This window comes from Melanostigma gelatinosum (assembly GCF_949748355.1).
Source record: "Melanostigma gelatinosum genome assembly, chromosome: 12".
NCBI classification, from domain to species: domain Eukaryota; kingdom Metazoa; phylum Chordata; class Actinopteri; order Perciformes; family Zoarcidae; genus Melanostigma; species Melanostigma gelatinosum.
In genome coordinates, this window is record NC_136645.1 from 22,246,133 (window position 1) to 22,271,057 (window position 24,925).

Genomic DNA, 24,925 nt, shown 5'->3' on the forward strand with positions numbered 1-24,925 from the left:
GGGGCATTCCCCTCCTGCAAATGAAAGGCGTTCGTGTGAATGTGACTTTTCATGCCCGTTCATAAACAGCCATTGTTCCCCCCCGCAGCTGTGTTTATTTAAATCTGAAAGTACAACACTTGTGTCTTAATGCTGCTCGTGTGCAAACCTGCACCTGGACCGCGTCCAGGCTCCATTAAGTCACGCTTGCTGTTCTATATATTTCGGGACACTCCGGGGATGAGGCCCGGCTCAGTGGATTACAGTGCCAGCTAAGCAGTGGGGGTCGTTAATAGCTGCTGGTGTGGGTGCAGGAGGGGAGGAGTTTACATATGTTTCCTGGTCTGAATCCTGATTCAGAGATTCATAGACTGCGAAAGAAACACAGCTGACCCCTGACCTTTCCTGTAATGCCGTTGTCAGCTTTAAATCTTTTGGCGCAGACTGAAATATCTCGTCAATTATCGGATGGATTGCCATTCAAATTTGGTCCGGGCATTCATGCTCCGCTGAGGATGAACTGGAAAGCAGTTGGTGTTAGCCTCACCTCTCATCTAGCTAAAACCGGTACGTTACAAACAGTATTTTTTCGTTCGGAGTGAGTTCCCGTTGAGGAAAGGGACGACGAAACGAGAACCGCTCATCCGATCGACTTGGAACTCGACACCGCAGGTGAACACTGTTAGCTCTGTCAGCACTGCTGCTATAGTTTGCACCGTTAGCGCTGCTAGCACCTTTCGCTTGAGAGCAATGTGGAGGCAATAGAAATGCTCCCAATTTCCATCGTGCAGTTGTCATGTTTTAGTCGAGAAACTGCAGACTTTAAAGAACCGGCCGTTAACCCGCGTGGACGCCCAAAATGAAAATACAGTCGGAAGTCTGTGAAAACAACCCAACAGATGGGATGTAGAAAAATGGAGAAACCCAATAAAGTGATGCTTTAGATCAGGGGTGTCAAACATCCGGCCCGCGGGCCGGATCCGGCCCACCGTGTCATTTTATGTGGCCCGCGAATCCGCCCGGCAATTTTTTTTTTTTTTTTTTTTTTTTTTTTTTTTTTTTTACAAAAATTTAAAGTTAGATATTGAAAACAAAAATATCCCCATGGTCGACATTATGAGATAGAAAGTCGAAGTCATGAGATAGCATATTGTCTGTGTGCCGACATTAAAACTATCACAACAGGTGGACAGGAGAAGCAACAACCCATTAAGAGGATTTCCAACAAGTGATCGTGCCTTTCTCAACATGCGTACTTCTCTGTACCGGTACTTGTAAACTCGTGGACTTGTGAAACGTCATCAGTCTCAGCCCAAGTACTGTTCCAATTCAATGTTCACATCGAGCCAAGCACGGTCCGAATGCCCGGACCGTTGAGGCGAGAAGTTAGTTGTTTAAGCACCAAATCTGTGGTCGGTTTGTCAAGATTCAGCCGATTTAAACATCTGCTCTGACGATTTCGGAGATGTGAGGTGTTGCTAGCGGGATCTGATGTTGAGGATGTAACTCGAGTGAACAGACTGAGATCGAGGCGTTTAGCTAAATTCAAGCAATAACATTTATTTGTAACAGAAGTATTATGTCCAGCAGTTATACGTGCACGGACCTAGAAAAGTGAAAGCTAAAGGCGCTTAGACAGAGTGCGCATGCGTTTATGTATAGGTCCTCCTTTTGGAGCCTATTGGTTAAAGCAAAGTTGGCAACGATTCGTTGTGTCGTGCGATTATTACGCCACTCAATAAGTCGCGGAGATGTTTGAGTAGAAAAAAAAAAGTTGAGTTGAGACATTTGCGCCGCCGGTCTCGCCGGGGGCTATTTGTGGTCATTCGCACTGGACACGCCGGAGAGGGGGCGTGGCTTATCGCCCTGAAAGCCGTTCAACTGTCCGCCATTAACCATGGAAAAAATAACCTCTATTTCTGCTTGGTACGTGTTGTGGAAGTCACAGATATCCCGGGAAACTAAATATGTTAGGGTTACAGTTACACCGTCTTACATTTACAACCGGCCCTTTGAGGGCGACTGTGATGCTGATGTGGCCCCAGAGTGAAAATGAGTTTGACACCCCTGCTTTAGATCATCCTTGAGGATCATGTGTTGGGGGAGATTTGAACTAACCTGCGTTTTACAGCTTAGCTCAAATATCTAAACTAAATGTAACTAGCACATCTGGGTGAGATGTCCCTGGCCAGGTGGTGGAGTAGGGTGAGATGGGCACGGCACCACGTTTGGATGGAGGACGGAGGGTCAGCGCGCCAAAATAAACTGCTTCAAAAGAAGTGTCGCTTAAAACAGAGCGGAAGTGTGTGTGTGTGTGACACAGTGTGAGAGAGCTGACCTCCTTCTACAAGGTTCCTCCCTCTAATTACCCTAAAAACTCTGTGTCCACACACACACACACACACACGCGCACACACACACACACACACACACTAAAAGTGATAGAATTAACAGCTTTAGAAAAAAATGACGTCTTTGTCTCCCAGTTGCTTTTGGATTCCTAAATTCATGTGGAACTTTTACTACTTTGCTGCCCGCATTGCCGCCGATTGTCTGCCAAACACTTATGACAACGGCCTCTCCGGCATCTACGGCCTCTACAGCAGGGAAACGTGTTTTAGTGGACGACTCCAGACCGAAGCTCTGCTTTTTTTTATTGTGCTAGAATATTAATACTGCATCAATATCAATCATACATGTTATAAATACTTTCCTCTGATGTGTTTTAAAGGCGCGAGTGGTTTGGACCCAGTGCGTCTACGAGCTGTGAGCTCAACTAAACTCTTAGTTTGAATAGGAGCAGAGTTCTGATCATGTAGAGAGGTTCAGAATGTTTGGAGAAAGGAAAGAACAAATCTACATTTAGCTTATTCTTGTCTTCCCGACCGCCGAGATGTATCTTGCGACCCCACCGGGAGCCTTGACCCCCGTGTTGGGAACCCGCGGGGTATAAAGCGTGGACCGGCGTTTCCTGTAGTATTTCATAGAAGGAGGAGGAGGAGTACAAACTTTCTTCTCTTCACATTGAATTGGAGCAGGTTGGTGTGAAAAGAAAGCAGTGTGTAACTACGGAACTGCGATGGTTCACCAAGAAGACAAAGATCAACATCAGTCTCATGCGCTAAAGCTGCCAACAGCCGAATTATGGAAACACTTTCCTGTTTTGTGTGTGTGAAGAAAGACAGAGTCTATCTTAATACAACACTCACATGTATGTCCGCTGAGAGAGTTACCACCACCAGCACCAAGATAGATACTTTTCTTTTTTTTGCCTCATATAAGCTTGAAGGTGCTCTGTTATTGTAAAACAATATTTACATTCAGAGTGTCTCACAAGAACAAATTCAGTGTATCCTGGAGGCCTCACAATAGTATTACGGTCTTCTTCTTGACCTTTGCTGGGGATTTGTTGTGGGTTGATTTTAGCCAAACCATCAGCCTTATGTACATGGGTTAGGCTTTGTTATGCACTCGTACAAACACTGCTTCTCAGAGCTTGAAAGCACCTTTGAGATGAACTTGACAATGTATCTTTGTGCAGAACGAGGACTGTGGAGCGTGTAGTCACGCTGCGAAGGCGTCGCTTCATGAAGGATTACAGCAACCAATAACTCTCTTGAGTCAACACGTTCCGTCTGTGTAACCATAGCTGTCCTTTAAAAGACAGCTCTATCGATTTAGCTTAGCACTGATCCGGGTGTGCTGTGCTCAGGAGGCAACCTCCAGTTCTGACAAGTGAAGCAAAGCTTCTTAAAGCTGCATTCTCTCTAGTGTCCATCAGGGGGCGACGCCTCTGGTTGTATAGAAGTGTATGGGAAAATGACTACTTCTCTCTTGATTTATTACCTCAGTAAACATTGTGAACATGAGTTTATGGTCTCAATCTCTAGTTTCAAGTCTTCTTCAACACAGCATGATGCTCATTTAGTAAATTATGGTCCATTTAGAGTCAAATAGACCATAAAGCAGGGGATGCTTTAGGGCGGTGCTACCTTGTGATTGGCAGGTGCCGTATACGGCATCTCTACGTTACTCCTCTGCAGTCCAAATATGGTCACTTCCCTTCACTGGTTGCACAAAACCAAGATGGCGACGATCAAAATCCAAGATGGCAACAACCAAAATGCCAAACTCGAGGCTTCAAAACAGCAGTCCACAAAGCACTTGGTGACGTCATGACGACAACGTCCACTTCTTATATACAGGCTGTGGTTGTGCTGCGGTGGCGTCGGCTAACGTAGCCTGCAGCCACTAGCCTCACTTATGATCTAGCAGTCCTCAGCCCCGACCAAAGCCGACTCGAGTGACGTCACTTGAGAAAAATATCCAATTAATTCACACAGCAAAATTTACAACATGAAGTTTCTGACCTAAAGTGTTTTTCTTCAGCACAAACAGAAGATTTAGCAGGAAATGAATCAGTGCTCATAACAGATTCTCAGTCAGAGGAGCAGTGACTCACTTCACACCACATTTTACCTTCACATCCACACGAATGCTGACACACAAGATTCCAGCTAATTCAACAATACTTTAAACTTTTACGCGTCTCCTTTTCTCCCCCACTTACCCTCTTCCCTCCCTCACACCAAACCGCTCAGCTCCTTTTTTACTGGCACAGCTGAAAAGCAAAAGAAACAGAAGACTGGCGCAGGTTGAGATGAAGTGGCTGACTGGGGGGGGGGGGGGTTGTTTTTATGAGTCTGCGTGGATCAAAGGGCCGAGGCAGAGAAATGTGGGCGCTCACACAGAGCCGACTGGAATTGGCTGGTAAATACAAAGTTCCTACTTGATGCAGGGTACCAGTTAAAGGGGGGGGGGGGGGGGGGGGGGCTGGTTGGTCACCTCCTTTACTCCTGGTGATGCTTTTCGCATGAACTTGCCCAACCTGTGGCTTCGTTTTTATTTATTTTGTAGAACTGATTTGTTTGAAAGGTGCAGTTACACACGAGGAAAGAGGGTGAGGGACTTAGGAAATGAGGAGAAGGAAGGAAGGAGAGATGGAGAGACGGACCAGCGAGGGAGGGCGAGAGGTTGAAGAGCGACTGGTGATAATAACAGAGAGGCCCTGGAGGTGTGTGTGAGCCTCAGGGTGCTTATTTAGTTATGTAAGGGGCAGAGCCGAGCCAAGCCGGGCCGGGCGCTCAATCAACGGGCTTGTTTTGAGAAATCTTCGGTATTTCCACTGTCAAGACCGACATGTGTTCAGCACATGGCCGACCGAAAACATAAGTGCCCCCCCCCCCCTCCCCCTTCTTTTTTTTCCATCATAAACTGGGTCACAGGCACAATCCCACCATCTGTCAGAGATCGCTCGCCTTCGGTTTCACATTCCTCCGCAGCAGAGACCCCCAGCCGGTCTGCACGCACGCACGCACGCACGCACACACACACACACACACACACACACACACACACACACACACACACACACACACACACACACACACACACACACACACACACACACACACACACACACACACACACACACACACACGGGGGGGGCTGACTTCTGTCAACAATCAGTCTAAATGGAGGGGTGGAGAGAGTGGTGCACAGCCTCGCCGGCAAACGCTGCGGCGGGGTCGTCTGTTAAGACTATAAAGTATTCACGGGTTCGGTTCACAGCAACACAGTTGCTGAGCTGATCAACTTTCCAGCAGGCGGCTGACATCAGCAAAAAGATCATCTAAATCCCAATCAAGTCGAAAACAAGAGTGAGCACAAAGGAGACCACGTTCAATGGTTTCCTCTCAATATGAGACTTAGAATTATTTCTAAATTGAATAAAGTAAATGAAGTCATCAGTCGATATTGTTTTAATTTAGTATTTATATTTCAATTACTTTTGGAGGATTTACCATGATGTGGTCAATTATCATCCTATAATGTATAAAATCGTATCTAATGATTGTTTTTCTATCTACTCAATTCCCTATTTTGTACTTTTGACTTGATGTTAATGAAATATTTGTAAGATTTCCATTCCGATCCGTTTGCTCTAAAACTCACATTGAAGTCTCTGCTGGACACACAGCACGCCGTCATGAAGTGCACCGTGTGTTCTTTTAGAGGCAGTAACTGCTGAACGTCTCAGCCAGAGGAAGGTTTGCCAGATAGTGAGCTAGGAGCAACACAAATACGGTTAAACGCAAGCTGAGCCAGCTGCTGCTCAGTAGAGAGAACACTTCCGCACTGGCTTCACTTCTCAGAGACAGAGGTTGCTGATCATCTGGTAACCATGTGACACAAACACGTCGGACTGAGAGAGTTGTTGTTGTATCCTGCTTCAGGTCGAAACCTGAGCGACTACTCACCGTCCAGGAGACTGATCTTTGGCCCACACAGGCACACCAACACATCCAGAAAGGCTCCTCTGGTCACCTCGCAGCCATTGTGTCTACGAAGAAAGAACAAATCTTTTTTTGACATTTCATCAAATTCATCTTTGTTTGTGCCTTTAAACTTCCTTCTGCATTGAAGAAAGAAACTTTTTAGAACGAAAGACCTGAAAAAATGTTCCAAAACCATTAATCAAGCTGAAGAGCGCACACTGCCCTCATTGATTATCTTTCCTCCATCAGCATCACTGACGGAGATTTCTTCCACAAACAGGCTCATGTCTCACCACAAGCCGCTGAATTAGGTCATCGGACATGTTGAGCTCAAAGGAGTCGATTGGTTTGTGATTTGTTGTGATCTCAAGGGCTCGGGTCATTTCCCTCCTGATCAGACCTCTTATCTTCTGTCTGTGTAGATAAAAGTCAAGCTTCATTTATGAGCTGCTTTCTGGCGCTTTCTCCCCACAAGGTTTGTGTATTGGGTCTTGTGGTTGTATCTCTAGTTTCACAAGAACCGGTCTTTAGTGTAAACTTCAGTGAGTTTAACTCAACTGTACCCAGACGGATGGAGTAGGAGGTGGATTGTACGAGCAGCCAGGTAACAGGGCTCCGGACTGACTTTTTACATCGGTTTCACTGGCGCAAACATTTTAATCACCACGCCTTTTGGTGCCGCAATAATACATTTGAATCGTTCTTTTCTTTCGTGAGTTCCCATACACTAAGTCATTTTCTCAATATATTACGTAAATGATTGAAAACGGGAACAAAGGTGTGTTTTTTGGGGTCAGATGAGGCCATCTCTGCCGAAGATGTTGGGTCGACGGGTGCCGGAAGTAGGCTGTCCGAAGGGTCATTGACTTATTTATTTTCCCCGCGTCATCGCCATTCACATCCATTCATCTAGCCTCCTAATTTTCACCACAATGATGCATTCAAGTTAAAAACCGAGCCCACAAAAACCTGGGTGAATATTCCTGCATTTTCGTACATTATAGATATTTTTCCAATATCGTGCAGCCCCGATATGTATATCAACAAGAACGTAGCGTAGCATGGAAGGTGAAGCCGGTTCATCTGAATGTAAAAGTGCCTAAAATCAATGAATATTCGTGATAAATAAGCACAATCTCAATATTGATCAAAAATAATTACCGTAACAAATTAATGATTTTATAACATTTCTGTTTTAATGTGATATTGTATTACTGTAATATTCTGTAATTCATGATTGTGTCAGCCGGTCTGGGACAGGACACTCCTGAAGATGAGATTTGTTCATCTCATATTAAGCCATTCCTGGTTTATTAAAGGTTATTGTATTATAGATACAAGAGTCACATGAAATGTTTTCGACAAATAAAATAACGGTTTCAGCGTGATTCCCGTTAGTTGGGGCATGTGGCCGTGATTGGCCGACAGATGAGAATCATTGACTGCCCAAACAACAAGTCACTGTCATTACTGGGTCAACAGCTCGCTGAATAGGACGGCGGTGTGTGTTTTCATTTTGCAGCCCAGAGTGAGGACCATCACATGAGGGGCCTCCAGCTGTTCCCAGATCTGATTAACTCACTTACAGTCTACATGGTGGGAACAAGCAAAGAACAGATTTACTCCATATTCATAAATATAATAACTGAGTCATTCAGTAGCCTGCAGTCACAATGTAGAATTATCCGAATGGTGTTATTTGTGAATGTTGACATTAATGCGTTATATCTACTTATGGCTTAAGTGGAGCAGCGTGTGTGGGCCGTGTGAAGTGTGTGTTCAGTGAGTTCAATCAAGGGTATGACCACAGCTCTGTGAAAGCCCGCAAGAGTGTGTGTGTGTGTGTGTGTGTGTGTGTGTGTGTGAAAACAAGGGAGACAGTGTGTGAGCTTGACGTCACATTGTCATCACTCGGATATTAATAAGACACACGCTCCCACACAAATCCACACACACAAATCTCCACACACACACGATGGAGCATGGGAAGAGGGCTGGGGGAGAGTGTGTGTGTCTGTGAATATGTGTGTGTGTGTGTGTGTGTGTGGCCAAAGTGAGAACATATTTGGTCGGGGGAGAGTCCTGTGAAGTGGGTTGAGTGTGTGTGTGTGTGTTTGAGAGAGAGGGGACGAGAAGGTGGAAGCTACTGGACTGTTGCATGTAATGTTTCTGTAAATTAGTCAAAATAATAATTGAAATGTCCATACTGTGTGTCGCTCTCACGTCCCCACCAAAGCATGAGGTATTGGGATTATCAACTACTGTTCGTGGGAGCATCTTAAACGAGATTCGAAAAAGGTTTCTTTATCGTCCCCAAGTTAAGTCATTTCTCCACCGCTGTTGTCATGGTAACTTCTCATGTTGTTATTCAGCCTTTTTCATATTTTCTGTCAACTTTAATGGTCATGTGTGAGCGAGAAAGTGGCTTTAACCAACGCTACACACCGTTACAGACTGCCCACAAACATACATTAACCTGACTGATATTACTCCAGTGATGACATGAATCCAGGTCATAACCATTGAAAGTTTTATGTGAAGTGCTGAATTAAAATACTGATTCTGGGAAGGGAAAGGGTTGCTCTGACAAATGATGATAAAATGTATCTTTTTGAAGTTGAGATCTGGTACTTTTCTGATCAGTCATCAGGTCTACAAACTTCTTTCAAATTCTTTTAGAATTAAATTGAAATAATCTTTAGAAAAATTAGATTAGACACCGTTATGAGGGCAGCTGACTCATCAGATCTTTCTTTTTCCCCCAACATGCTCTTGAGCACTTACTGCCTATATATTGAGGCCACATGGATATTGAAACATATGCGTCATATATATCTCACATTCTCTCTCTTCAACTTTTTGTTGGATGACAATTTCATACATATTTGTTTTTCTTAAAGCAATATCGTCAGCAGGGGAATTTCATTTCCGCCACAAAGCCAACTGCAGTGAGCAACACGCGTGTCTGCAGCCATCGGTCACCCTCTTGGAGCCAGAAGGAGACCAAAATGACACAACACAGAGACGCTGACTCAGACCAGGCGAACAATGCATTCCTTCCTTTTTGGTCGGTGGCCGCTTCGAATGAGTGGTGTTCTGGAAGGGAAAGCAGCGTTTTCTCCAAACAGAGGTTCGTCTGACCTGTGCCGGGCTCTGCATGATCAAACGGACGGGCGGCGGGCGCGCTCCGGTGAGCAAGAATCCGCCTCGTCATCTTAATAAAGGCTCATCAGTGTAACCAAGCGCGGCTAGCAGGGCTAGTGTTGCTAACCCGGCGACCCCGGCGCTATCTGCCGTGCAGCCGCAGCACGGTGGAGACTGGAGACCCGGGCCTGACCTCAGCCGGGCAGGAGGGGGCCGACGGGGTAATCTGCACCCGATCTTGAGGCCTCGATCTCGAGCGAGAGAGGGCCAGAGGTAGAAGGGGGATGGGGGGGGGGTCTGCGGATGGGACAGCAGGCGGTCGCTTTGAAATGGAAGCCCGGGCAGGACATGAAGCGGACACGGTCGTGGAGGGGATGAACGGTGAGACAAGGAGCTATTCTTCTGGTGAGCTGAGTCGGGAGGGCAGGAGGGATGCTTATCTGTGTGTGTGTGTCTAGGATTACCGAGAGGCGAGCCACATGCGCCGACGGAGGCCTTCGGTGATGCCGCTTCCTGCTGGCAGGGGTCTGTGCGAGTCGGTCTGGTAGGAGCGCAGCAGAAACAGCACCTACGTACACACAAATACACAATTACACACTCCTGAATCAACACACATGTGAGCGCTGTCATCTATTACATTTATACACGAGCTGATGAAGTGTGTTCACTAACGGGGAAAAGGGGACCAACTGTTGCCTTGGTTTGGCATTGAGGGTCACCCTCACAGTCAACAGGTCCATGGTTCAGCCAGGGCCCTGAGGTGTGTAGGAACCCACAGGTAGACCATGCATACTGGTCGACCTGTGGGTTCCTTCCGGATGAACCAGTTTTCAAAGTGTCCAAAGACATGAAACTCTAAATCTCCAGTTGGTGCCAATATGTCTACCTCATTTCACCCTAAAATCTTCCTGTACAGTGAAGTAAGAGTTGGAGATCTTACTGGAATGAAGTATGTACCTATTTAGAGTTCAGTCTTGTTTGAGATATACTTCCATTAGCAGTTTGAAGGATCAATCTCAGATTTCAGTCTGAGCGCGTCTTTACCGCTTTATCTAGAGGAGTCCCTCCGAAATCGGCACAAATAAAACCCTTGGTTAAAAACGTAATGTTGAGTCAAACACTCAACAAGGAAGGAGCACGTTAACACTTCACAGTAGTCTCACCAATGAAAGGACATCATGTAATGTTCAGGATAGACGGCCACAACAAGTTTCTCCTCAATTTTCTGAAAAGTTCAGAGATTTTCCAAATTGTAGCGCTCTCCTGGCAACAAGTGAAAAAAGATGCTATGTTGTATGTGGATGCAGGCCCTAGCCGTGCAGTATGTAATGGTGACAGGAAAATGTTTAAGAATTATCCCACAAAACAAAGAGGATGTTTTCCCCCCGTTGAAGATGGAATCATTCTTTTTCGTCGCGGCTGATGTGACGGCGTGTGACGGAGCCAGTTCGTAGCAGGTGGACTGGTGGTTGGGAGTGTTCAGAGGCCAGGATGCTGGCTGGCTGGCTGGGGTGTGTATTCTGGGCCTTGGTAAGTATACTCTTTAAGCCGGGGCCACGGCCACAGACCAGTAGGAAGCCATTCATTACTCAGCACAGGGAAGGAAACGTGGGGGAAAAACCAGGCCGACCACGTAGCACCAAGCCTGGCCACCGGGTCCTGGCCTGCCCCTGGTCTCTCTCTCTCCTCTCCTGCAGTCTCCACGCCCAGGCGACACCCACTGGCTCATCCAAACAGCCTCCACACATCTCCCTCTCGCTGTCCCCCCTCTGAGGCTTCCTCACCTACTGCAGCGGATTCCCAAACCCAATGTTGAACCTTTCAAAGTGACTCCGCTGTCAAAAACAAAGCTGGAGCTTAAGGACGGGTCACACTTGAACTGGTCTCTGCAAATACTTTCCGAGCTTCTAATTGACTTACCGAAATCTCATGTGACAGTTTTGGCAGATTCCCAGGTCAATCCATCGAAACAATGATCGCATCTTGTGTTTGACAAGGGAGTATCAAACGATTCTAAGAGTGTCCCATTGCCCTGTTTGTTCTGTAAAGTCATACTGGAGCGAATAATCTACATTCGATTTTTGTTGGACTCTTGGCCTTAAATGTTCTGGCCTCTTGAACCTGCTGGTACGCGACCAAACAGGACATTATGTGACATTATGTGACATGCGGCCTTGGAGGGCGTACTAATGTGTCCATTTGTTGATCTTAGTGGTCAACAAATGGTCCGACGTGGCGTCAAACTCAACAACAATCATGTTTGAGGCGACACGCTGGAATCTGGCTTCTCAGAATCATCTAACTTGGTTTGTTTTTGTTGCTTACAGGCTGTTGAAACAAACCAAAAAAAAAGGGCCCTCAGTGGTTGTGTTCAGTTTTTATTGCATCCAGTTATGAAATTGGTTGAGTCATTCAGAAGCACAGGGCGGCACTGATGCCAGCACTGGTTCCAGTGTCAGTTCTCCACAGCTACACCTCACCCACCGGGTTGGGAAGTCCCTGCTTGGGACGCTCAACCGGCTCGATCCAGCCCGGCATGGAAGAACCCCGGAATATTTATAGAAAAAAAGGCCGCCTCTCTGTTCCTCCTCCCGAAAGACACAACTCCACCCCGTGAGGGAGGAGACGCTGGGATTGGATCGAGCTGAATGGGAGACGTTGAGGCTGAAGCACACAGACCTGCTGCAGCCTCATTTCTGTTTCCTTAACCGTGTTTTTTTTTTTCTCTTGCCGTTTGTTCAGAGTACCACGATGAGGCACCGTGCTTCATTTAGTACGGCTACAACTACTACACCTGTAGGAAATGTATCATCATTACCCCTTCAAACCTAAATGCTGTACACTCAGAATAAGTGGATTTCAGTGAAGAGGGTTTCAGACGTTTAAAGGGTGCCCTGAGTTTTCTGGTAAACAAACGTGTATGTGCGTCCTCATGCGTTTGCACTCAAACACATATAATCAGCACCCAGAGATAAACACACTGCCTTATAAAGACAGTCATCAAAAACTTCACAGGGCACCTTCAAAATAAGTTCCAATGTCATCACTTTTACATTCCAAGTAAACATCAAAACATAATTGTATATGTGACCTTGTTGGTAGGTTTCTCTGTATTGTACTCAAACTAATTTTAAAAATAGGATTCTTGAGAAATATTCCTCATTATTTACACAACTTCAGGTAAACTGATTCTCTCCAAATGATTTGTTATTCATTTCAACTATAAAGCAGCATTAGTATCTAATATCTGGCTCTAAATGCCCCACTGTGTTCAAAAGCTAATCGCTAACGTTGCTGTTTCGTACTGGGCAGGTGGTTACAGTGAGCAGTGGGTTAGAGTGGTCAGTGGGTTACAGTGAGCAGTGGGTTACAGTGTACAGTGGGTTAGAGTGGTCAGTGGGTTACAGTGTACAGTGGGTTAGATTGGTCAGTGGGTTACAGTGTACAGTGGGTTAGATTGGTCAGTGGGTTACAGTGTACAGTGGGTTAGAGTGGTCAGTGGGTTACAGTGTACAGTGGGTTAGATTGGTCAGTGGGTTACAGTGTACAGTGGGTTAGAGTGGTCAGTGGGTTACAGTGTACAGTGGGTTAGAGTGGTCAGTGGGTTACAGTGTACAGTGGGTTAGAGTGGTCAGTGGGTTACAGTGTACAGTGGGTTAGATTGGTCAGTGGGTTACAGTGTACAGTGGGTTAGAGTGGTCAGTGGGTTACAGTGTACAGTGGGTTAGAGTGGTCAGTGGGTTACAGTGTACAGTGGGTTAGAGTGGTCAGTGGGTTACAGTGTACAGTGGGTTAGATTGGTCAGTGGGTTACAGTGTACAGTGGGTTAGAGTGGTCAGTGGGTTACAGTGTACAGTGGGTTACAGTGTACAGTGGGTTAGAGTGGTCAGTGGGTTACAGTGTACAGTGGGTTAGAGTGGTCAGTGGGTTACAGTGTACAGTGGGTTACAGTGTACAGTGGGTTAGAGTGGTCAGTGGGTTACAGTGTACAGTGGGTTAGAGTGGTCAGTGGGTTACAGTGTACAGTGGGTTAGAGTGGTCAGATTTTTTTCAATTTTGAGAAATTAGCAAGATTTGGATCACTTTATTTCAAAAGTGACAGTCCGACCCCTTCTGGCCTCTCTCCACAGCCACTCCCCCAAAATGATCGTTAAGAACGTAAACAACGAAGATGGCTATTGTTAGCACTCCGAGCTGTTAAGCTAGCAGCTTGTGGAAGACTCCAGTGACGGGCAGGCAGATGGGCAGGCAGACAGGCAGGCAGACGGGCAGGCAGACGGGCAGGTAGCATAGTCTTATTACAGTTTTTGCAACAGCCACATATACCGATTTATTTCTATTCTTGTCAGAGCATTAGATTGCTGATACTGATTGCTGTCGGGATCTAATAGGAATAAATAGAACAAAAAATACTTTTGACGATAACCAAACCCAGCTTAAATATAAAGATGTTGATTAATGCAGCTTTAATTTCCTAACATTCTCTACTGTATGACCATAGTAGCACAACCAACCCTCTAGAGCTTTGGGTTGCAACTTTGAGCAAAAAAACCAACCCTTTGGTGTGGCAGTGCTAAATATGAAAAATATCCTATTTGTACGCCTTGTTTTCTAGTGAGGCTTTTAACTGCTTGTGTGTGTGTGTGTGTGTGTGTGTGTGTGTGTGTGTGTGTGTGTGTGTGTGTGTGTGTGTGTGTGTGTGTGTGTGTGTGTGTCTTGCAGTGTGAGTTGCAAGAAGCTTCGCTCCGGTAAAAATAGTGGTGGTGGATGTGAGGTCCCTTCAGACTCTGTTATCAGCCTGCCCTGCCGTTCCTCCCACTGCCGCAACCACAGACTGACCACACGCTGCACCGAGCACAGACACACGCACACAGACACACACACACACACAGCAAGTGCAAATAATTGCACGCCAATTCATGGCTCACTCCAGTAAAACCCATGCACAAAGGAACATATAAATCGGAATTCACATAAAACCAGAGAGAGGCTGGGCGAAGTGTGGACGCACCCAATTAGGCAAAATGAGATCCCAATAAAGACGGGCTAAATATAAAAGGAAACAAACACACTCTTGCTCTATAGAGCCGTATCCTTGCGCAAACAAAGCTTGCACATGCACCCTAAACACAGAGTCACGCTCCCTCACATATGCGCGCGCACACACACACACACACGGGCGTGACGACCGAGTCATTTGGTGGCGTCTGTGCGTACCAAGAACAACATGGTGTAACATGTATGGGTGAATTAGTGACAAAATAAAATGATTATTATTTTCTTTTTCTTTTAGAAATCTAGTTCATTGATCATGCTTTTAACATTGAACACCAGAGCAAGATTTGAAATACACTACGACAACAGCGTCCAGGCCAGTTGATGCTGCAGATTATCTTTCTAAAAATCGACTAAACTTGAGTGAGAAAAGTGAATTCTTGACCTCAGAAATAGTACGCAGGAAGAAAACCACACGATGAATGCTGTGAATGTGGTTGAAAGCATTGAAAGTAAGTTGACCTCGAGTTAAATTTCTTCTATTGAATTACTATTTCTGTGAAAATTGAATTCTTGAACTCAGAGATAGTAATTCTACAAAAGAATTTGAACTCAAAGTCCACTTACTAGCCTGTGTGGGAGCTTTCAACCAAAAACCTTACGTCCTTTTTAGAGGATGGAGTTGGCATCATGTGACCAACGTATGACATTTTGGAAGCAACCCTCTATGATGAATGTTGTGAAACGCAATTGAAAGCTCTGGAAGAGCTAGTAAGTGGACCTTAAGTTAAAATTGTTTTATTGATCACTATTGTCTGTGAAAAACTCATTTTTGACCTCAGAAATAATAATTCAATACTACAGCTCAAAGTCCACTAATTAGTTGTTTTGGGGAACTTTCAACCAAATGTAACGGTCTTCATCTGATTCCTCTGTTGTGGAAATACACAAAGGATTACATCCGTCGAGTTGGCCACAGCTTTAAAACTTCTGGCCAGCATCAGGCGAGGTAGGCCGGGGCCGTTGTCGGCGCATGTCGAGAGCAGAGTCCGGTGTCGGGTTGGGTTAGTGCCGGCCCGTCCGATGGGCTTGTTAAGCTCGCTTCTGGTTGTGTCAACAGAGGTTCGGTGCGGGCGGCAGCGGTTGAAGTGACTCCAACATGCTTTAAGATGGTTTATCAAAGACAAGGGCCTCGCTCAGGCTGGACTGCCTCAATTTAACCGATAAAAAACGGTTTCAATCAAAATCAGACATCAGTCACTTGTGTCTTATCTGATTGTTACTTGATTATGGTATTATTAACTTACGTTTAACAGAGTACAGTAACTGTTCTATTGCCAAATGTTGTCTCTTTCCCCCTGGCAACGCTGCAGGGTCTGTGTCTGCAAATGTCTGGTCACATCAGCATATCAAACGGACATTTCATTCCAAATCAATCGCTTTGATCAGAACATTTGTCCGTGGGGACAAATTAAACCCTTGTGATTCTCCCAAATCCAAGCCTGTTAGCTGTGTTGTACCATCTCTTTTATATAATTGTCCTCTTGGAGGAATACAAATGCCACACAGTAGATCATTTCTATAAACACATATGGGAATGTTGAATCTGGAGGCAGCGGGACAAGATTTTAGTATCAGAAGCGCTCTGGTTTGCGTTTGTATTGATCGATTGCTTTTGAGTGGGATTTGGTGGCGCGCTTTGGACAAATTGAAATTTCCGAATCCACCGCCTTCGTCTGACAATGATGATGAGTGTAAACTGGATTATTGTGAAACAAGCTGGTCCGTTGCTAGTTCCAGTTGCTAATCGGAGTGTAAACAATGACCACCGCATGAAGATGATATGAATATTGACCCAGATAACCATTATCCCAAAAATATTGGCCGTTGCCACCAAAGGCTAAATCGTCATCAGACAGATAGTTGATGAATTCCGAGATTGCACAATGGAGGACTGGTCTGTTGACTAAACTATGTGAATACTTCCAGCTGGTTAGCATGTTAGCGGTTTGTTCTCCGGCTACAGTAGTTCACCAAATAGTCGCGCAACTAACCACAACATCACCAAGCTTCTAGCTACAGTTTCACGAGGAAGTTTGCATGAACTTCACTTTCTGCCTGGACCAAGCCTTTACTACAGCCAGAAAAAATGCATTTGGGTGATGGACTGAGCCAATGAGGTGCAGTAAGAGGGTTGGCCGGTAACCACCATAGACTGAGTGTGATAGACTCATAATCCAACTGGTGTTGTGGACTGCGGGTTTGAAGCCTTGAGTTTGGCATTTCAGCCGTCATGATCTTGTTTTTCTGCAGCCAGTGGACGGGAATGAGCATATTTGGTCTGCAGAGGGTGATGTAGAAACGTCGCACGGCTCTGGTAATCACAAGGTAGCCCCGCCCTAAAGCATACCCTGCTTTATGGTCTATTGCAGCGGTTCCCAAACTTTTTAGGCCACGCACCCCCTTCTACATCCCAACCGGGTTCACGCACCCCCAATCCCCCCCACACCTTAAAAAAAAAAGCACCAGAGCCCATTTATCATCCAAGAAACTGGATGAGTGTTTGTCTGTGGACTCAGACGACCAGATGGAATCCTACCACAGGTACGTCTTTATTCTGTTAAACTACGTCTGCATTATATTAAACTACGTCTGTATTAGATTAAACTACGTCTTTATTCTATTAAACTGCGTCTGTATTCCACTAAACTACGTATGTATTCCATTAAACTACGTCTGTATTCTATTAAACTACGTCTTTATTCTATTAAACTACGTATTTATTCCACTAAACTACGTCTGTATTCCACTAAACTACGTATGTATTCCATTAAACTACGTCTGTATTCTATTAAACTACGTCTTTATTCTATTAAACGACGTATGTATTCTATTAAACTACGTCTTTATTATATTAAACTACGTCTTTATTCTATTAAACTACGTCTTTATTCTATTAAATTACGTCTTTATTCTATTAAATTACGTCTTTATTCTATTAAATTACGTCTTTATTCTATTAAACTACGTCTGTATTCTATTAAACTACGTCTGTATTCTATTAAACTACGTATTTGTTACATTAAACAATGTCTTTGTTACATTAAACTACGTCTGTATTCTATTAAACTACGTCTTTATTCTATTAAACTACGTATTTATTCTATTAAACTACGTGTTTATTCTATTAAACTAAGTCTTTATTCTATTAAATTACATCTTTATTCTATTAAACTACGTCTGTATTCTATTAAACTACATATGTATTACATTAAACAACGTCTTTAGTCCATTAAACTACATCTGCATTCTATTAAACTACGTATTTATTCTATTAAACTACGTATTTATTCTATTAAGCTACGTCTTTATTCCATTAAACTACGTCTTTATTCTATTAAACTACATCTTTATTCCATTAAACTACGTCTGTATTATATTAAACTACGTCTGTATTCTATTAAACTACGTCTGTATTCTATTAAACTACGTCTGTATTCTATTAAACTACGTCTGTATTCCATTAAACTACGTCTGTATTCTATTAAACTACGTCTGTATTCTATTAAACTACGTCTGTATTCAATTAAACTACGTCTGTATTCTATTAAACTACGTCTGTATTCTATTAAACTACGTCTGTATTCTATTAAACTACGTCTTTATTATATTAAACTAAGTCTTTATTCTATTAAACTACATCTTTATTCTATTAAACTACATCTTTATTCCATTAAACTACGTCTGTATTATATTAAACTACGTCTGTATTGTATTAAACTACGTATGTATTATATTAAACTACGTCTTTATTCTATTAAACTACGTCTTTATTCTATTAAACTACGTCTTTGTTCCATTAAACTACGTCTGTATTCTACGAAACTACGTCTCTGTTCCAGTAAACTACGTCTGTATTCTACTAAACTACGTATTTGTTCCATTAAACTACGTTTGTATTCTATTAAACTACATATGTATTACATTAAACGACGTCTTTAGTCCATTAAACTACATCTGCATTCTATTAAGCTACGTATCTATTCTATTAAACTACGTATTTATTCTATTAAGCTACGTCTTTATTCCATTAAACTACGTCTTTATTCTATTCAACTACATCTTTATTCCATTAAACTACGTCTGTATTCTATTAAACTACGTCTTTATTCCATTAAACTAAGTCTGTATTATATTAAACTACGTCTGTATTCTATTAAACTACGTCTGTATTCCATTAAACTACGTATGTATTCCATTAAACTACGTCTGTATTCTATTAAACTGCGTCTGTATTCTATTAAACTACGTCTGTATTCAATTAAACTACGTCTGTATTCTATTAAACTACGTCTGTATTCTATTAAACTACGTCTGTATTCTATTAAGCTACGTCTTTATTATATTAAACTAAGTCTTTATTCTATTAAACTACATCTTTATTCTATTAAACTACATCTTTATTCCATTAAACTACGTCTGTATTATATTAAACTACGTCTGTATTGTATTAAACTACGTATGTATTATATTAAACTACGTCTTTATTCTATTAAACTACGTCTTTATTCTATTAAACGACGTCTTTGTTCCATTAAACTACGTCTGTATTCTATTAAACTACATCTGTATTATTTTAAACTACATCTTTATTCTATTAAACTACGTCTGTATTCTATTAAACTACGTCTGTAGTCTATTAAACTGCGTCTGTACATCAGCTGGTCTACAAGGATCCACAATATTTATTATAAAAATAATTTCAGTAAACCATCAAAAAGAATAAATGTTATACCGGTACTTTTAATTTATTGTGTTTTTTTCTTCATAAAGACAAAATTCAAATGATTAGGAAATAAAAGATTACATTTGTATCATCATTATTACCACAGTGGTGGAATGAACTGACGTCAGGACAGCAGAGTCGCTGCCCATCTTTCATCAGGCTGAAGGCTCAAGAAGTACTACCTGAGCCTTCCACTCAGCACTTATTGTATTCATACTAGTTTGTTCCACTTACTGTATTCATACTAGTTTGTTCCACTTACTGTATTCACACTAGTTTGTTCCACTTACTGTATTCACACTAGTTTGTTCCACTCACTGTATTCACACTAGTTTGTTCCACTCACTGTATTCATACTAGTTTGTTCCACTCACTGTATTCATACTAGTTTGTTCCACTTACTGTATTCATACTAGTTTGTTCCACTTACTGTATTCACACTAGTTTGTTCCACTCACTGTATTGATACTAGTTTGTTCCACTCACTGTATTCATACTAGTTTGTTCCACTTACTGTATTCATACTAGTTTGTTCCACTTACTGTATTCATACTAGTGTAAGAAATTTGAGTAAACAACTGTAGTTAGTAGATATAATAAAAGTGTTTAATAATTCATAATTAATAATTCATAGTTAGTCATAATCATAAGGGTTTTGAGAATGCATAATTAAGATAAACATAAACATAAACATGCAGAAGCATGAAACTTCTGCCAAGTTGCAGAAGTATAACTTTCATTTTGAAGGATTATTATAGAAGGGTTTAAAACGTAACTGACAGTCATTGAATGTGATAATAAACTCAGAGCCAGACAAGTGAATACGCTCCTGGAAGTTAGCCAATAGGAATCGGGATAAACGGAGGAGGAGGTGTTTCGAACAGATGTGGGTGGTTTAAGTTAAAGCCTTTTTCTCTCTCACCTGAATGCTCGCAGAGAACAGACGTGTTTTTTATATCTGAGGAGCTGAGTAGAGTTTTTTGCAAATGGGGTTTTATTGTTTTAATATGTCATAGGAGTATATACTCCAATGTATAACTGTAATCGTGCTTACATCAGTGGAATTAAATTCCTTATAATTGTAAACCAGTTTTGGTAGCGTTATTATTGCAGCGTGTCGACGGCACAAGCCGGCCACATGGCTCCGGCCTTCTCTTTGTTATGAGGTAAAAATTTCTACCTTAACAAATTTGGCAACACACGAAGGGACATGCTTACCGGCCTAGCTGTGTGTGCTGAAGGCGGCGTTGGTCAAGCAGACATCCTGGGCCCACAATATCGGTAGGCAGAGCCGTTTCATGAAATCTGTGAGTTAGTTTCTAGGATCTTAGGGGAATGTCTGCTTGGCTAAGCGTGCTAACGGCTAGCGCGGCGTTGCTGGTGGGTACGTTCCATGGAGGAGGCCACGTTCCACTGAGGTAAGCTACGATTTACTTTCTGAAGTATGATGAACTTAAGGGATTAGTCAAGAGTATAAGGATCCTAAGAATAAAGAAATTAAAGGCAGACAGCGCTGTAAGTAAATCATCACATTGGTATCAAGTAGTTGTTCGGCTAAAGCGGACTAGCTTTGCACCGCTCTGAGATCCTCTGGCTCTGGGGTGCATGGTTGGGTTTGTGCTGATAACTAGCTCAAAAGCAGGTATGTAACTTGGCGGACTGGAATATTGTGAGATTCCGGCCCAGGCGTGCAACCCTTCGCGGGTTTTATTCATGAATTCCCAGGTCTTGAAGCATACGCTGTATAGCGAAGCTAGGCTAGCGGGAGTTAGCTTTTGAGGCTGCGGTTTCTGGAAGTCACTCTTGCTGGTTTTGGCCGTGTATAAATAGAGGGGTCGTGTGGATGATTCAGAAGACGTAGCATAATGGGCTTTGGCGGTGCTAGGCGGACTGGGCGAGTGGGTGACACTGGAAGTGTATAACTCGTGATCAGACGTAACGATGAACTCAGGTCTGGAGGAGCCATTAACCTGTTAACCGGAGGTTTAAGGTGTAATAAAACCGGACAATAAGTCCAATAATACGTGTGACTAGTCTGTGTTTTAGCAGCGTGGAAATACGTTTAAAATGATGACTAAATAAGTCCAATAATACGTGTGACTAGTCTGTGTTTTAGCAGCGTGGAAATACGTTTAAAATGATTAACATTGCATGATCTATAACCGCGCTGTGGGGAGCTAACGCTAGCTACGTGTAGCTCCGGTGTTGCGGTACTCTGTATGTAAAATAAGTGCTTATAAAATAAAATAACCAGTAGAGTGTGAGAGGAGACAGAGGGCGTACCAGTGGAATTAAAGTGTGGGATTTTGGTGATACTTGTGTGTGCGTATGCTTTATTAGAAGCTCCGTTTTTGTCGTTAGCATTGCGGTTAGCATATCCGTTACAAAAAAGCCGGTTTCAGGACAACTTCCGGTTCGGCGCAGAACAACTTCCGGTTCGGCGCAGAAGGCAATGCAAGGCAAGTTTATTTGTATAGCACATTTCAACAACAAGGTAATTCAAAGTGCTTCACATAAAACCATTAAAAGCATCAAAACATAAGGCAAAAGAAAAGGAGATTTAAAAACAATTAAACAGAAGAAGGAGTAACTGCAGATAACCGTAAAGAAGTGATTAGAATCTGTAAATTTTTCAGAGATTCATTGTCTAAGAGCTGTGAGCTTATATCCTGACCTTGGTTTTAATTAAGCATTATAACTTTAGTCGTTGACTTTGGTTTTAATTCAGCATTTTAACAAAGATTAATGGTTTCAGTTGTTCTTCAATTCTTGAACTTAATTGTGCCTCATTATTGTGCAGACCAGAGTGTAAGTGCAGTTCAACAGTTTGACTTGCATTGGTATTTCTGATTGAATATCTTTGAACACAGTTATTGATTTTAAAGTTGAATTCAATATTTAATTGATTAATTATTCATTGTTTTTTAATTTCATTTTACTTCCAATTTTAAACCTTTCGAATTCTGATTTGGAACTGGATTGTGATTGTGATTCTGATTTAGATGTTGAGTTTGATTTCGGAATTCTAGCTTCAATTTTGGATTCGAGATTCCTTCACATATCCAGTATTGACTAATTTTGGTACATTTACTATTTTACATCGTTCCTAAGAATCAATTTTGACACGGACGGCGCAAACATATTTGAGAGATCGTTGACCTCTCTTACACTACAGACGTATGCTAACATTTACTGCTGAACTTTTGGCAGTTCTGTGTTTGTTTTAGTCAAGGTGCGTGGTTGAGTGGGTCCAGATCTGGGAAGTGAAGCAGTGGATCCCAGTTTTGGAGTCAACGGCCACACGCCATACAGCACAGAGGGTGAGTTGACTTTGATTCATGTGATGACAAGCGTGCACATTTAATACACACATTTGAATACTCCTAGGCTGCATAATGTTTACATTAAAGAAGCAGAGTAAGGAAGTAGGAGCACTGGTAAGAAGACTAAAATGTGAAGTAACAGAAGTAGAACGCATCAGAAAAGATTTGCAAGAGCAGATAGAGGAAAGACGAGCAGAAAGTAAAGAAGACGAGGAGATAAGGAGAATGCAGCGGCGACTGCTGAAACTGCAAGTAGCAGAGATCGACAGAGAATTAAATAGAAAAGTTCAGGCCAAGAAACAGATGATAGCAGCAGAAGCCCAGCAGCAACAAAATCCAGCAGTACCAGCCCACACAGTGGTGTACAATCAGCCCCCACCACGATGCAGAAGTGGTGCATCCAACAGAGGGAGAGGTAACGATAAAGGGGGGCATGGGGGTCTTGTATGTAAAGGAGTGTGCTACGTATGTGGGAGAGAAGGTCATTGGGTGAGAGATTGCCCTCATAAAAGAGCAGGAGGACCGATCAGTGCAGCACCACAACATGCTCCGTTCCCACCACAACATCAGCAGTACCTACGACCAGGTCCAGCTGGACCTCCTCCCATGAGACATCAACAGATGCCCATGCTGTCACCAGGACCATGGGGAGGTTCAGTGTATAGCCAAGATACATAGATGGTTGCCATGTGATCCCTTACAGCAGATATATCGAGGTGAAGGGGGGATATGGTAAGGTGTCAAACATTTATGGTAAGGTGTCAAACATTTTTTGTAGATCCACATTTAGAATAGTTTTCAGTAAAGGTGCTACTCACAATTTTTGAGATTTAATAACGTCATGATAAACCACAACTAGACTTGCTAACTCTAGAAATTGAGAAATATACGGGAGCTCTAACTAACATGAGCCGAGTGTTGTTTTCTCAGGTGACAAACGCAGAAGCAGAAGCTGACGAAAGGAAGCAGGCTGACGTGTCACCAGGCAGTCTGGTGTGGATAAGAGTCCACGAGCGCAGGTGGAGTGAACCAAGGTGGACCGGTCCATGGGAGGTAGTATTGGCAACCTCACATGCAGAAAAGATAAAATGGGAGCTACTTGGCACCACCTCACTCACTGTGCAGCAGCGAAGGTAACGAGTAAGACACTCGCAGAGACAGGATTGAACATCAAACAGGAAAATTTGAAGCCAAAGACACCTCAAAAGAGGGGTTAGACAGTACTGAAGATGACGTTTTCCCCACAGTTTAAGCGAGGGCGTCCTGTAGGAGACTCTAGGTTCAGTGGGTTATGGAAGTCTGTAATTATTTTATTCCTGAGTTCAGTAGTTTCCCTCTTAGTATGGGGAATTAACCACAGACAGGAACCAGATCACATGCATGACTACATCAGGATTCGACATTTAGCCTCAGTAGCTAATCAAACCGATCTCAGACCACGTAGAGAGGCTTCTCTGACGACACTCACCTATGAAAATGTAACTCTCACTCTTATGTTCAAAGAAGGTACAACATCAACGGTCCAGTTCGACTTCTGTGAAGTAGTCTCCTGTCCCAAGTATGAACACACCTACGGGTGGATGTCCAAAACCTTGTGCATCATAACTGACGAGTGTGGGCCTGCCACACATAAGTATGGGAAGCTGTTATCATATTATGCCTGTGATGTGTACAAAGGGGGTGGGTAGATGTAATCCTTTAAGAGTCAGTAGTACAGATTGTATTGTGTGTTCAGGACCGAGCAACCCCTAGCAACACCAGTTCCTTCAAGATTCAGACTCATAAGTCCTGAATTTAGTTGTATTTTAACTCTGTTTACTGATGACACTTTGCCCCTCCATCACACTTGTCAGAGGCTACACTGAGATTACCCACCTGTATAATATAATACCCCACCTCTGTTCAAGGTTACAGAGGGTCCATTTGATTGTATAGTCTCAGATACCGCTAAGGGCCCAATGTAGGTAGTATTATTGCAAATTAATGCAAATTGTAGCAACAGTCACAATGCTAGCAACTATCTATATAACAGTGTGTTAAGACAGACAGCACCTAGAGCTGATTTATGATGGTGGTGTGGAGGAAGAACCATATATCCAATCCAGCCTAAAGATTGGACCGGTAGATGTGCGTTGATGCAACTTATATTGTCATTCTATATCCTGCCTGTCACTGATGCACCTTATAGAGAACTCATCTCTCCACGCCCACATGCTAACAGAAGATCCAAAAGAGATGCCGGTGGCCCGAAGGGGGCCTTTGATGACCAAGTGTACATAAGATGTCATAAGACTGCCAAGGGGGGTGTCTAATGACTTTCAAGCCAGAAATCCAATAGCAGCAGATTTAGAATCTGTTTT

At 43.1% G+C, this 24,925-nt stretch overlaps 1 protein-coding gene across 1 annotated transcript in view; it reads right to left on the bottom strand.

Moving 5' to 3' along the window:
* thada (THADA armadillo repeat containing) overlaps nucleotides 1-24,925 on the bottom strand; it is a 97,022-nt gene that overhangs the window by 23,383 nt on the left and 48,714 nt on the right. The window contains exons 30-32 of the mRNA XM_079280654.1: nucleotides 9,926-10,029; nucleotides 6,300-6,382; nucleotides 4,569-4,600 (exon numbers count right to left, since the gene is read on the bottom strand). Coding sequence (XP_079136780.1) covers nucleotides 4,569-4,600; nucleotides 6,300-6,382; nucleotides 9,926-10,029 — 219 coding nt within the window. The remainder of the gene's footprint in view (nucleotides 1-4,568; nucleotides 4,601-6,299; nucleotides 6,383-9,925; nucleotides 10,030-24,925) is intronic.